General features: G+C 59.2%; 1 protein-coding gene across 1 annotated transcript; it reads left to right on the top strand.

Annotated features, from left to right (window-relative positions):
* Positions 1–2,691: 2,691 nt before the first annotated feature.
* On the top strand, positions 2,692–13,608 carry RGS11 (regulator of G protein signaling 11). The gene is made up of 17 exons (XM_021698174.1): positions 2,692–2,700; positions 3,071–3,167; positions 3,246–3,296; positions 3,465–3,571; positions 4,307–4,358; positions 4,487–4,545; positions 4,778–4,854; positions 5,049–5,130; positions 6,305–6,373; positions 7,646–7,669; positions 7,755–7,816; positions 7,919–8,032; positions 8,128–8,243; positions 8,364–8,451; positions 8,547–8,685; positions 12,520–12,602; positions 12,691–13,608. Exons 2-17 carry the CDS (start codon positions 3,071–3,073, stop codon positions 12,812–12,814), a joined length of 1,344 nt encoding a protein of 447 aa, XP_021553849.1. The 5' UTR covers positions 2,692–2,700; the 3' UTR covers positions 12,815–13,608.
* Positions 13,609–14,138: the final 530 nt, after the last annotated feature.

The raw sequence follows: 14,138 nt of genomic DNA, 5'->3' as shown, positions 1-14,138 counted from the left end.
GCCCGCGCCGCGCGCCCCCAGCCGCTCCGCGGACCCCGCGCAGCCCCGCAGAGACGCGCGTGTCGCCCGCACGGCGCCGGCACCTGGTCGTCCCCGCCGCGGGCGCCCCAGAAGCCCGCACAGCCACCGCGGTGACGGTCCCAGCCGCCGGCCCAGGCTACACCCCGCTCTGTCCATCAGAGCGGCCCCTCCCCCACGGCGCCCGTGAGAGTCTGGGGGATTCTCCGGGGAAGCCCTCTGGGAGGGGCGGGTGGGGCTGGGGGCGCCCAGTGGAGCAGGTGCTCCCCGCCTCCCCCAGGCCCCTAGGCTCTCATTACCTGCAGGCGGTACAGGCCGCACTTGGGGCTCGACAGGTTCCCCTCCCTTCCCCACCCCCACCGGATCTTCTGTCTGGACAGTGGGGACTCCTGGAGTCTGCCCAGCCTTGGGAGCTGCGGGATGCGGATGGGGGTGAGTGTCTGCGCAGCCTTGTGGCTCCACATCCCGGAGGCGTTAGCACAGAGAGACCTGTGTCCACATCACCCAGAGACAAGGGTCCCACCCTCCTAGTGAGATGCAACATGGAGTCTGTCGCACAGCCATTAGTCTAATGTTTATGGACTGGGCTGCGTGAGTGTGCTGCAGGTCTCTGGGCGGTGTACACCCAGACCATAATGAAGCACCCTGTCCTTGAGGAGGAAAGGACACTGATCCAAAGCAGAATCCTGGTGGTGGAGGGCTGAGAGAGGGGCACAAAAGGGGCTTCTGGTCTTGATGCCTAAACAAACCTTGGGGTGGGCAGATGGGGGCAGCCAGTGCAGGGAACAGGGGTGAGCTGTGTGTCAGGCTGGGGACCGCCGGATCAAGGGTCTGAGTGGAGGAGGTAGAATACCAGACCAAGTCCCCCTTTCTTCTGTATACTCCTTCTGCCCCCCCCATTTCTAAGGACACCTAGGCATCATACTACCTTTTGCATAAAACAAGAGGGAGAGGGTCCCCCTGCCACCCTGGCTTCACAAACAGATCCCTGTCCACTCTTGGCTCCTTTGCCCCTGAGTATCTTGCGTGGACAAAGCCTCCCTACCCCCACCAGAGCCCAGTCAGGGGACCGTGTTATGATTCCCCCACCTGTACCCCCAAAACTTCTGCAGAGGAGGGCCATGGGTGCTAGGGGACACATGGGCTTGGTGTCCATCCCCCTTGGAGTTCCACCTGTCCACAATCTTTCCAAGGCAGGATTCCCTCATTTCTGCTGCCCTTTCCCCGGGGGTGGGGATGGGGGGTAGTTGGTCCAGAAGCCACTTGTTGAGGCTGGGGACAGCTATGGCCTCTGGTGGCCCTCAGCTTCTATAGATACCCACCCATCCAGAAAGGACCGTCAGGCCTGGGACCAGCCTGACCCCACCTGTGTGGGTGGGGATGGTTGGGAATTCACTGGGATCTAAGGAAGGATGGTACCCTGATAGAGGTAGCCCCCAATCCGGTCCCCCTGCCCCAGCTCATCCTGGACCTGGCCTTGTCAGCAGTAGAAATGGATCAGTCTAAGGCTGTAAGCCAAGGGCCACCCCCATCTATCCTGCCGTGTCCCCAGCACCCCCAGAGGGAGGAGAGGAACTCTATTTCCAAAAAAGCAGAAATAGACCTATTTGAACTTCTTAAAAATGGGGGCGCCTGGGTGGCTCAGTTGGTGAAGCGTCTGCCTTCGACTCAGGTCGTGATCTCGGGGTCCTGGGATCAAGTCCCATGTGTTTGGGCCCCCTCTCAGTGGGGAGTCTGCTTCTCTCTGTCCTCCGCCCCAGCTCATGCTCTCTCTCGCTCTCTCTCAAATAAATAAAATCTTAAAAAAAAAAAATGTCCAGCAACAGGGCTGTGGGGTGGTAGTGGCCAAGCTGCTGGAGCAGGGAGAGAAAGGGCCAGGACAGGGCCCCGAGCCTAGAGGATGCAGGTGCACCATGAGTGTGCCTGGAGGTGGGGGCTGGGGGGTGGGCGCTCAGAGCCTCTCTCTCCATAAAGCTCCTCTCCCACAGTCTCAGATGTCCTGCATCTGTGGAGTCTCTGCCTGTTCCCCAACTGGTCCTGCCCAGGTGTCCGTGCAGCTGGGGGAAGTGAGCTTTCTGCCATCCCCCCAGGCCTCGATGGACCTGCACAGCCCTCCAGTGTCACACCAGCCTGCAGGCGCTGACACGGTGTGACGTCCGGCGTCCCAATAACAAACACACTCCTGCGGCACACAAACCCGCGCCCTGACTGCACAGCCCCCTCCACCACGAGTGTGGCCTGATCCCGAGGAGGCCACACAGGGGCTGGCTGTGCGAGGCAGGTGCTACCGGTGTTCCCCTCCCCACCCCACCTCCCCCACAAGGAGCCTCTCCTAGAGACCCTCCTCTCCCTGAGCCCCCCGTCCTGTCCCAGCTGAGCTGCGATTCCCTCACAGTCCCCCACACCAGCCGGGGGCGGGGCCCCTCCCACGGGCCTCAGTTTCTCCTGACGCGGGGGGAGACTCCTCCAGACTCTAGACCCCACACCGTGCGGGCGCTGAGGCTCACACGGCCGGGGGCCGGCGAGGCTGCGGAGCCGAGCTAGCGGGGCGAGCTGGGCGGGGCGTGCGGGCCGGGGGCGGGGCGTGCGGGCCGGGGGCGGCTCCACACCCACGCGCCATCTGGCCTCACCGCCGCCATGGCCGGCGGACGCCCGGGTGTGCAGATGCCGCATCTCAGCAAGGTGGGTGCTGGGTGGGGGTCCCGCCATCCCCCGCCCCCGGATTTCCAGGCATGCGAGGCCGGGAGCGGCAGGAGAGGGGTGGGTGCGGGTGCGCACGAGTGTGGACGCGGGTCTGGGGGCGATGGCACTGTGTGAGGCGGGGCGAGGCGGCGGAGGCCGGGGCTGGGGGGGGAGGGGAGCGGCCCTCGCCTCCGCCCCTCCCCCTCCCCCGCTCCTCCGCTGCCCGCCGCGGCCCCAAATCCCACCATCATGCGCGCTAATCTTCTCTGAGCTCACCGATCCCGGGCATCCCGGCCCGTTGCGGGGAATCAGGATGTGGGGGTGGGGGGAGGCCGGCCGGAACAGCCCCTCAAGGCCCCCTTTCGCTCAGATGGAGCGGGTGGTCGTGAGCATGCAGGACCCCGACCAGGGCGTGGAGATGCGGAACCAGCGCCTGCGCATCACCGTCATTCCCCACACCGTGGCTGGTGAGGCGCCGCCGGGTCCGGGGTTGGTGGCGGCCCTGCCTCGCCTACCCCTGCCCCATGCCAGTCTCTGGTGTGCAGGCAGCGACGTCGTGGACTGGTTGGTCCAGAAGTACTGCATCTCAGAGGAGGGTAAGGGGGTTATCCTGCCCCCTGCCCCGGGGGTCGCTGTGCTGATGGCCAAGGCTGGGCCTGCTCAGGGCTCACAGGTGTTAAGGTTGAGCCAAGTGCCCTGGGGAGGGAGAGCTCCCAAATTGCTTCTCCCAGGCTTAGCGCTCGCCACCCTGCCCCTCCCCCCAGAGGCCCTGCACCTGGGCACCCTCCTAGTGCAGCACGGCTACCTATACTCTCTGCGCAGCCCCCGCAGCCTTGTGCTCCGGCCAGACGACACACCCTACAGATTCCAGGTCAGGTGCAACTGGGAGCAGGTGGGAACCCCAAACCAGCAGCCCCGCTAGAGGGGACTTGTGGAAGGGGGGAGACTGAGTTTGGAGTAGGAAGTGGTAATGTCATCACAGGCCTGGGTCTGCTGCCCCTCCCCGAAAGGCCTGGACTATGAGTGTCCTGTGGTAGAAAGACCCGATTAAGGGGAGAGACCTTTAGTTTCTCTGAGGCCACAACAGGGCCCCCATGAAGGGTATAGTACTTGTGGAGGATTCTGATGGTTTCCCTGAGAGTCCTTAAGCCCCCGCTCATGAATAAGTCTGTGTGGTACCTGAGGACAAGATCCTGGCATCTCACTGTGTATCCCTAATCACGGTGGAGCTCCCCTGCCTGGCCTCGTGGCTACAACAGGGACCCAGGCAGGGTTTGCTCTCAGTCCTCACCCACAGTCCTCAGCACAGACTGAGTACATGCATGACTTGGGCAGGCCCCACCCCACCCCACCAGGCAGTAGGGACTCAGGGAGCCCAGTCAAGGAGGCAGTGCCTGCCCTGGGCCCCAAGGGGTGAGCAGAACTCAGTTCCAGGTGGGGAAAATGGCCAGTGGTCTGTGAATCTCCAGGCTGTGGGCAGACAGGCAGGTTCTGAGGCACCGCCTGGCCAGCCCACCCCCTTCCCAAGGGATCTGGGAAGGTGGACAACTCCTGGGGTGGGGAAGGCCCAGGAGGTCCCGGACACCCTGTCCCTGCACCATACCAGACGCCCTATTTCTGGACGAGCACCCTGTGGCCAGCTGCTGAGCTGGACTATGGTGAGTGAGGAGGAGTGGGCTCTAACCCGGGACAAGTTCCTAGCACTGTTGCCCTCCCACCCGAGTGATGCCACAAGGGTCGAGGGGCAGAGATTTTTCCTCTGCAGCCTGGCCCCCTGTCCTTCCAGCCATCTACCTGACGAAGAAGAACATCCGAAAGCAGGGGGCCCTGGTCGGCCACGAGAAGGTGGGACCCCCCCCGCCCCTCGGCTGAGTCCAGCCAGAGGAACCCAAGCCCCGCTCTTGGCCTCTTGGCTCTGGGGCCTCACAGTTTGCCCTGGAGCACACAGCCTAGGCCCCAGGAGAGTGCAGACACACAAACACGTCATCCCTATGTGTCTCAGTGGGGAGGTGGTTGGTCTGCACCCCCAAGCTGGACACAGGAGGGGTTACCCAGTGGAGACCTCGACATCCCCCAGGAACACTATGACCAGCTACACAGGAAGATCAACCACACGTGGGACCTGGTGGTGATGCAGGCCCGAGAGCAACTACGGTAAGATCTTGCCCTGCTCACTCGGAGTGGGCACTGCCCGGGAGGCCCAGGAGTACCACACCGGGCACTGTGGGGCCAGAGATACCATTGCCCAGGCTTGGCTCCCCACCAGGCTCTGGCCTGAGGGTGGGAAGGGGGTGGGGAGGTGCTACGGTGGGTGCCATGTCTCCCCCAACTCCACCCCCCCCTCCCAGGGCAGCTAAGCAGCGCAGGAAGGGGGACAGGCTGGTCATTGCATGTCAGGAGCAGACGTACTGGCTGGTGAACAGGCCCCCGGTAAGCTCCCCTGTGTGTGGGGAGAGGGGGGTGTGGTTTCTTGTTCAGCAGTGGGGTCTTGCTGGGAGTCTGTGTGCCTCCCTCAGATGCTGTCTCTGGACCTACATTTTGAGCCTGTGGTAAGGATGGGGCTTTCGGGGTCCCAGCAGGAAGTTCTCGTTCTGGGACCCATCAGAACCCAGAGATCGCAGGGCCAATCCACACAGCACAACAAACCAGTTTCTTTGAGGTCTAAGGGAGGAGGCAAAGTGGAGCCAGGCTTATCCACAGCATCAAGGGACTGGGGTCACAGGCCAAGAACTTCTGGGGGCACTGGCCTGGAGTTAGGCCTTACCCAGAGCCATGGTCTGGGCAGGTGGTTTGCAGTCCCCCGGCTGTGTGGGGCTGTGGAGCCGTCAGATCTACCATGAGTGGGGGTTCCTGTGGGAAAAATCCGTGAAAAAAAACAGAGCGAGTCACCCACAGGTCCAGCACCTCACCCGGGGTGTGTGTGTGTGGGGGGGTGGTGGCTGTCTCTGGGAAAATAATGGCTCATCTTGCGCCTGAGGGCCAGGTGGGTGGGTGGGGGGAGGAAGGTGGGGTGGACGTGGCCCCAAGGGTGTGTATGTGGGCTGAGGGCAGGGCCATGCAGGGCGAGGGTCCAAGTGGAGGGGACTCTGGGAATGGCAGCTGGAGCTTCCGGGGCAGCGGGCATAAGGGCTGCGCCCTGGGCCGCGGTGAGGAAGAGGCCAGACCAGCATGTGTATTTGAGGTCAGGGCAGCAAGATGCGTGGCAAGTGACCGTTTCAAGACGGGTGGTGAGAGGGGTGCCTGGTCGGCGCAGTTAGTGGAGTTAACTCTCGGTCTTGGGGCTGTGAGTTTGAGCCCCACTGGGCACACAGCCTGCTTTAAAAAAAAAAAAAAGAAGGATGGTGAGGGTTGTGGTGTGAGCAGTCAGGAGCCCAGCAGGGAGGTGAGCTCGCCTAAGGGGAGGTCCCCGCAGGTGTGGGACAGGTAGAGAGGAGGATCAGCCTCTGCAGTTCCTCCAAATGTCAGTCTCAATGTTACAGGATGACGTGTGGGTGCAGAGCTTCAGTTTATGGAGGCGGGTGGGGGGCAGGAACACAAGGCTGGGTTGGGTCTCAGCAGCCCACCTGGGCCGTACCCCCACCTCATCTCGGCCTTCCGTCTGCAGCCAGGTGTCCCCAGCGTCCTGGAGCAGGGTCCAGAGCGCAGTTCCTGCACGGCTGGGCGAGTGCAGATGGTGAGGGCCCTGCACACATGCCCCCAGGCCACTCCCCGCCACCCCTGCATACATGTCTCCCCACCCCAACGTGGGGGCTGCCCATCCGTCCGTCCGTCCATCCATCCATCCATCCAAATGGCACTTGACCCTGACACCAAGAGGCCCTGCTCTGCTCCTGGCATTACTCACCCCTGCCTACACCCCCACTCCCAGGCCTCTGCTAACTCTCACTTCTTGCCTCCCCAACCTGCTACACTGGGTACAAGTAAGTGTGATGGGGCTCTGGGAAGGGTGGGAGTTCTTGCCCAGGCTGGGACAGCCCCAGGGTCCAGGGCAGTTGGAGATGTGCCCAGCAGAGCCATGGGCCTGAGAGGCCTGGGCTGAGCCAGCCGCCTCCCTCCAAGGCCTCTGGTGGCCGCTGGACGGACATGTCCAGACCTGGTAGCAGCTGAGCCCTGTGTTCCAATCCCACAAAACCCAAAATATACAATATTTAGTGCCTTCCAGATAAAACTTCTTCCTGACTTTTAAGGTGTAGTTCATGATCATAGGTTTGTAATTTCCTCATTATAAGGTCGGCCAAAGAGAGCCAAGACTAACATTGGAGATCCCAGGCATCCTGAGCAATTTGTGGGTGTTGGGAAGGGTCAGCCTGTCACCTGGCCCTGAGGATGTGGCAGGCACGCTCTGAGCTCTGAACAGGATGGGATAACCTTGAGCACAAGTTAGCAAGACTAAGTCACCCATGGTGATCCTGTGGCCGTATCTCTCATGTGTCTGCTGGGTTTTTTTTTTTTTTTTTAGATTTTATTTATTTGAGAGAAAGAGTGAGAGAGAGCACGAGAGGAGGGAGGGTCAGAGGGAGAAGTAGACTCCCTGCCGGGCAGGGAGCCCAATGTGGGACTCGATCCCGTGACTCTGGAATCATGACCTGAGCAGAAGGCAATCACTTAACCAACTGAGCCACCCAGGCGCCCTATCTGCTAGTTTTTTTAAAAAATGACCTAAATACATCCGAAAATGTGAAATAGGGACAATTGGGGAACTGTAAGGTAACTTTGACAGTGTGTGGGCTCCACGGAACATTCTGGAAACCTCTGGACTAGAGGCCTCCAGATGCTTTTTGGAAAGCCAGACGCTTCCATTAGAGGAGGGGGCTTCAAGGGGCAAGGCGGGGTCCTGAGCCATTTTCCACCAGCCGAAGGATGGACTCATGAGCCCAGGGTGGGTGGTCAGTCCCCACAGGGCCTGCCTTCTAATTGCAGCCCATTTGGCCCCTTTCAGACCAAGAATACGGAGTTCTACAAGCGGGAGGTAGGTCCTAGGGGTGGGTGGCAGGGAGGGGCCTGGGCTGGCTGACCCCCAGCCCAGGCCCCACCTCATAGGCCTCGCGTCCTAGATGGAGCGCTGCAGGAAGGCCCTGACCAGGGCCCGGGTGAAGTCCTCCATCTGCCTCGAGGCGTGAGTGGGCTGGGGGCCCCAGAGTGCAGACCCTTCCCCAAGTGCCCTTGTCCCCACAGCCTCTCCCTGCACTGGCCCCTGGCACCTCCCCCCACCCCCTAGGTACCTGAAGTTCAGCAGCCAGCATGGGCCACACGACCCCATCATGTCAGGGTGCCTGCCCAGCAACCCCTGGGTCACAGATGATGACACCTACTGGACCATGAATGCACCCAGGTGAGCCCAGGGTGGGCAAGGGGCACTGCTCCCCACCCTTCCGTCCCACCGGCCCATTCCTTGTGCTCCTGACCAGCCCCTCCGTGTCCCCTCAGCGTGGCTGTGCCCACGAAGCTCCGCGTGGAGCGATGGGGTTTCAGCTTCCAGGAGCTCTTGGAAGACCCTTTGGGACGGGCCCATTTCATGGATTTCCTGAGGACCGAGTTCAGTGGTGAGAAGCCCTCTGCCCTGCTCGAGGGCCCTGGGAGGGCACTGCTGCCGAGGACCCTCCGGGTTTCTGCCAGCCCTGGCCACGGCTCGGGTGGGCCTCACCTGGCGTGTGGACCTCCAGCTGAGAACCTCAGCTTCTGGGAGGCCTGTGAGGAGCTGCGCCACGGAGGGCAGGCCCAGGTCCACGCTATGGTGGACGCCGTGTACCAGTGAGTGCCGAGGGTTGGGGACCGGCCGGTGGCGGGCGGGCGTGTGGAGCCCACACCCACTGGGCCTGTGTCCTCTCCCCCTCCCGCCGACACAGGCAGTTTCTGGCCCCTGGTGCTGCCCGCTGGGTCAACATCGACAGCCGGACGATGGAGCGGACCCTGGAGGGACTGCAGCAGCCCCACCGCTACGTGCTGGATGATGCCCAGCTGCACATCTACATGCTGATGAAGAAGGTGGGCGTGCGGGCCCAGAGAGTGTGGCAGTACCCTGCCCCGTGGGGGCCAGCCCCTCCCCACTGCTCTCCAGTTCACACCTGCGGCTTAGGCGCTACCTTACAGAGGAGTAAACTGAGGCTCAGAGGGGCGGAGGGCTTGCCCCAGCCTCTTGCTTAAGGAGAGGTCCAGTTGTGATTTTAAAAAGTATTTTAACATGGGGGCGCCTGGGTGGCTGAGTTGTTAAGCGTCTGCCTTCGGCTCGGGTCATGATCCCAGGGTCCTGGGATCAAGCCCCGCATCGGGCTCCCTGCTCTGCGGGGACCCTGTTTCTCCCTCTCCTGCTCCCCCTGCTTGTGTACCTGCTCTCGCGTTCTTTCTCTCCGTCAAATAAATAAATAGGATCTTAAAGAAAAAAGTTAATGGAAAATTCCAGATGTAAACAGGAGTATAGTAAAATGATGGATCCTCATGTTCCTACTGCCTGACTTCAAAAACAGTCAGCTCAGGGCTGGTCCTGACCTCTCATCCACCCCTGCCCACTGCCCCGACCCCGTGACTTTCAAGCCATTTTCAGACTTCTCACTGTGTATTCAGGATCCTCTAAAGGATGTGGACCCCCTCCTTCCCTTTCCAGTGTGACCCCAGATGCCAGCATCACACACTGAACATGGCATATTTATTCGGTGTCCTCAAAGAGCTGGTCAGGGTCCAAACTTCCCCACTTGGGCTCTGTGCCTAGTCTCTTGTTGCTGCTGTAACAAATCACCACAAACCCAGAGCCGTAAGACGGCGACTTTTTATTCCGTCACCGTGTGTAGGTCAGAAGTCCCACCCAGGTCTCCTGGGGCGGAGGTCAGGTGTGGGCAGCGCTGGCTCCTTCTGGAGGCTCCGGGGTGGGGTAGGGATCACGTTTCCTGCCTTTCCCAGTTTCTGGAGAGAGTGCCTTCCTTGGCAAGCGGCCCCTCCTGCGTCCTCATAGCCCGCAGTGGAGCATCTCCAGCCTGTCGCTCCGGTCCTTCCACAGGCTCCTCTTTGGCTTTTAGGCCCCGTGGTGACACTGGGTCCACCTGTCCAGTCCAGGGCATCTCCCCACCTCAGTCCCTTTGCCTTGTAAGACACGACCACAGGTCCATAGGGTAGGGTATAGACATTTCTGGGGTCTTCTCTGAATGCCGCAGCCTATAAATATCTATTTTCTTTTTAGTTTGCTTGAATTTGGGTCCAAAGCAAAGTACATATGTTAGAATTTGTTAATAAATTTTTTAAACCTCTTTTTCTTTTTTAAGTAGGCTCCACACCCAGTGTGGAGCCAACATGGGGCTTGAACTCATGACCCTGAGATCAAGACCTGAGCTGAGGGGCGCCTGGGTGGCTCAGTCGTTAAGCGCCTGCCTTCGGCTCGGGTCATGGTCCCAGGGTCCTGGGATCGAGCCCCGCATCGGGCTCCCTGCTCCGCGGGAAGCCTGCTTCTCCCTCTCCCACTCCCCCTGCTTGTGTTCCCTCTCTCGCTGTGTCTCTCTCTGTCATATAAATAAATAAAATCTTAAAAAAAAAAAAAAAAAAAAAAAGACCTGAGCTGAGATGGAGTCGGATGCTTAACCCACTGAGCCACCTAGGCGCCCCAAACCTCTTTTTTACGTTTATTTAATCTCTACACCCAACATGTGGCTCGAACTCCCGACCGTTGAGATCAAGAGTTGCACACCCTTCTGACTGAGCCAGCCAGGCGCTCCTCTTGAATCTCTTTTTAAAGTACAGTTTTTGGGGGCGCCTGGGTGGCTCAGTCGTTAAGCGTCTGCCTTCGGCTCGGGTCATGATCCCAGGGTCCTAGGATCCAGCCCCGCGTCGGGCTCCCTGCTTGGCGGGAAGCCTGCTTCTCCCTCTCCCACTCCCTCTGCTTGTGTTCCCTCTCTCGCTGTGTCTCTCTGTGCCAAATGAAGAAATAAAATCTTAAAAAAAAAAATGAAGTATGGTTTTTGTTTTGAAGGGAGTTGGAGGTCCTTTGTCCTGTAGTTGCTCACAGTCTGGCCCATACTAACGGTGCCCTTGCGGTGTCTTTGGAGTGTTTTTCTGTCGCCTGTGTTTCTGGATGTTGGTAGTGATGTTTCAGACTTGATCAGATTCATCTTCAGTTTTATTGTGTGTGTGTTTGGTTTCGTGGACAGTATTTTTCCTCAGAGATGGTGTTCGGTGTGTCCTCCCGTCAGGAGGTACGTGGGGCCCAGCTGTCTCCCATTTTGTGCTGCGAGCAGCCCCTGGCAGTTGCCGGCCAGACCCCTGATTCCGTTCGGGTGCAGAGCCGGCCCGTCCCTGCCTCTGTTGACGAGCTGGCACATACTCGGAGGCATCTCCCCTCGCCTGCTCTTTGTTGCGCGGTCCCCCAGGGAGGGCACAGTCAATGCCTCATTCCTTATTTTCCACTTTTCAGAATAATGACTTGGACCCACCGTGTCTGCCAAGGATGGTCAGTGAGTTGGAGATGTTTTTAATACCACAGTAAATCCATGCTCTCAGTAGATGGCGGGTTTCGTTCACGTGGTTCTTACTCTTCCTTGCTGTGCAGAGGGCCCCCCCCGCCGTCCCCGCGTTGGCTCCTGAGGCATTTGATGTGTTCTGACATCTGCCGCAGCTTGTGCCAGGCTCCTCCTGCACCGTTCCCGCAGGCAGCCCTGGCCCTTCTAGGCTCTTTGGAAATAGGGACCTGCGCGCCGGACGAGTTCGTTGTCACCTGGCTTGTTTGCAGGCCTTTCAGTGAAGAGAATTAGGAAACAGAAGTGTTTTACGTAGAATATATCAGGAGTTCATCCTGACACGGCTAATTCAGATGCAGGATTACACAGTTTCCTTCAGCTCTCTGACTTTCATCTCTTTCCTCGCTAACCCGCTGAAAATTGTGGTTTGCAGCAAGGCTAACATAATGGCTCACTCGCTTTTCCTCCCATTTCACTCAGGAGTCCCAACTGAACGACACAGCACTGCCCTTTACGATGCACTCACCGACAGTGGTTTACTTTTTTCTGGTCCTGGGGACGCCCCTTGAACAGCTCCGTTGAGTGTGGTCAGGGTGCTGTCACCCTCTGGATGCCCAGCTTACTCATTCCCCTTTACCTTCGATGTATAGGAATTGATTATTCCTTGTTTTGTTTTGTAATTATGTAAAGTATCTACACAGGTTCAAAATTCAGTCTACAAACAAGGTACATTTCAAGATTTTTTTTTTTTTTAATTGAGAGAGAGAGAATGATAGAGAGCATGAGAGGGTGGAGGGTCAGAGGGAGAAGCAGACTCCCTGCTGAGCAGGGAGCCCGATGCGGGACTCGATCCCGGGACTCCAGGATCATGACCTGAGCCGAAGGCAGTCGCTTAACCAACTGAGCCACCTAGGCGCCCAACAAGGTACATTTCAAATAAATCTAGTTATGTCTTCCCACTAAAATTAACTGTTTAAAATTTATATTTTTCTTTTAAAAATGTAAACAGGTTCATAGATTTCTCTCCTTTATTGCATACCGTACAGTTTTTCTCGACCTTGCGTTTTATTTTGCTCCATGTCCTCACCCTCACTCTTGGGGTACACCAAGAACCAGGGGAGGTACTACTTGGAATTTCCCACTGGAGGTCCCATGGCTCACTCCTCCGAGTGTGGGCACTGGGCCCCTGCCCACCTTTTGAGGGTTAATGGCCCCACTGGGTAGGAGCCCAGGTCTCTCTGAGTCTGTCTGACATGGTCGGGGCAGGTCTGGGATGGTTGCCTCCAGCACTGTCCACTCGGGGGGCTCTGGGGCTGGCAGGGGCCCCCGCAGTGCCAGGCTAGACCACCAGCGGAAGCTGGCTGAACGCCATCTCTTGCAGGACTCCTACCCAAGGTTCCTGAAGTCCTCCGCATACAAAGACCTGCTGGCAGAAGCTGTGATTCCCCCAGAGGCCAAGAGACGGTGAGCTGGGCCGCGCCCTGTGCCCCGGGCAGTGAGGCAGGCGGGACCCACACAACTGCCCTGTGCTCAGGTCCGCTCTCCTCCACAGGGTGTTCCCGTTTATGCGGAAGCCGCGGCATTCAAGCCCCAGCCCTGCTCTCCTTCCTGCCTCCACCTCTGGGGAGCCTGTGGCTGCAGCCAGTGGCCCTGAGTGTGGTGACGGGGGCACCTAGGTGGGCATAAAGCAGGAGGTGGAAGTGGCCATCCTCACTGCTTGCCTGGGGTCCTCACAGCTTTGAGACCCCTGGCGTGGGCGTCCCCTAATGCCCAGAGGGCCCGCCTTGCCCCTATGCCCAAGGGCGTCTTGGGCTCCCACCTTTTACCTTGTCAAGCCCTCCCCTCCCCAGAAGGGGCTGGGCCAGGTGCTGATTCCTGGGAAGGGGTGTCATTGAGCTTGGGTCACCTGGAGAAAGGTAGGATGAGGTGGGTCAAGCAGATCAGGCCACATGAAGGCCCTGGCATTCTGTGGTCTGCAGTTCATTAAATCGCTGGCGAATACCAGGTGGTTTCCAGCAGGGGGCACTTATCATGAGGAACCGCAGGCCTCAGGGCAGATTTATCCACAGCCCTTGGCCCAGTGTGACCATGCAGGGACCCCACACCATGTCCCCAGTTACGCTGGGGCCGTGCTCAGCCTTCCGACCAGCCCAGAGCTGTCCTCATGGGTCTTGCCCACACCGTGGCTGTCACTGTGCGTGTCCCAGACCTCATCCCACAGGGACACCTCCAGCTGGTGTCCTCGAGGCCGGGACTCCTCTGCCAGAGCTGCACAGACATGACTCCAGTGTCATCACCTGTGACAACCGGCCCCGGTCCATGGCCAGGGCAGGTGGAACCCTTGGGGAAGGGGGTGATGCCAGACCCAGGGTGAAGTACAGTCACTCCTTTGGGGTGCAGCTGTGTCAGGCCAGAGGGGGGTGCCACCCATCCCACTCCCACCCACACCCGGCACAGAAATAAAAGACCCTTGCCCTCACCCTATTGTGGTCCGACTTATGGACTGTGGGTTGAGCGTGTGGTGTGTGGTGTGCACGAGTGAGACGTACGGCACATGAGGCACGTGTGGTGTGCATGAGACATGCAGGCGTGAGGCATGTGTGCATGTGAGGCATGCGGTAGGTGTGAGGTATTTGTGGTGTGTGTGTGAGCATGTGTGTGTGAGGCATGTGGTAGGCGTGAGGCATGTGTGAGGCATGTGGTAGGCGTGAGGCATGTGTGCGTGTGGCATGTGGTAGGCGTGAGGCATGTAGTAGACGTGAGGCATGTGGTGTGAGGCATGTGGTTACGTGTGAGGCATGTGGTAAACGTGAGGCATGTGGTGTGCGTGTGGCATATAGACGTGAGGCATGTGTGTGAGGCATGTGGTAACGTGAGGCGTGTATGTGTGAGGCATGTGGTAGGCGTGAGGCATGTGTGTGTGTGAAGCGTGTGGTAGATGGGAGGTATGTGGTGTGTGTGAGGCATGTGGTAGATGTGGGGTATGTGAGGCATGTGATA

This window comes from Neomonachus schauinslandi, chromosome 5, assembly GCF_002201575.2.
Source record: "Neomonachus schauinslandi chromosome 5, ASM220157v2, whole genome shotgun sequence".
In the NCBI taxonomy this organism is placed as follows: Eukaryota; Metazoa; Chordata; class Mammalia; order Carnivora; family Phocidae; genus Neomonachus; species Neomonachus schauinslandi.
Note: the sequence above shows the minus strand (reverse complement) of the source record. Positions and strands in the feature narration are given on the sequence as shown.

Excerpts from the sequence above, each read along its gene's own strand:
- RGS11 (XM_021698174.1), top strand. The coding sequence starts at position 3,071 with ATGGAGCGGGTGGTCGTGAGCATGCAGGACCCCGACCAGGGCGTGGAG. Across the intron at positions 4,855-5,048 it reads CAGGCCCGAGAGCAACTACG|GGCAGCTAAGCAGCGCAGGA; the intron begins GTAAGATCTTGC and ends CCCCCCTCCCAG. Across the intron at positions 8,244-8,363 it reads CCTGAGGACCGAGTTCAGTG|CTGAGAACCTCAGCTTCTGG; the intron begins GTGAGAAGCCCT and ends GTGGACCTCCAG.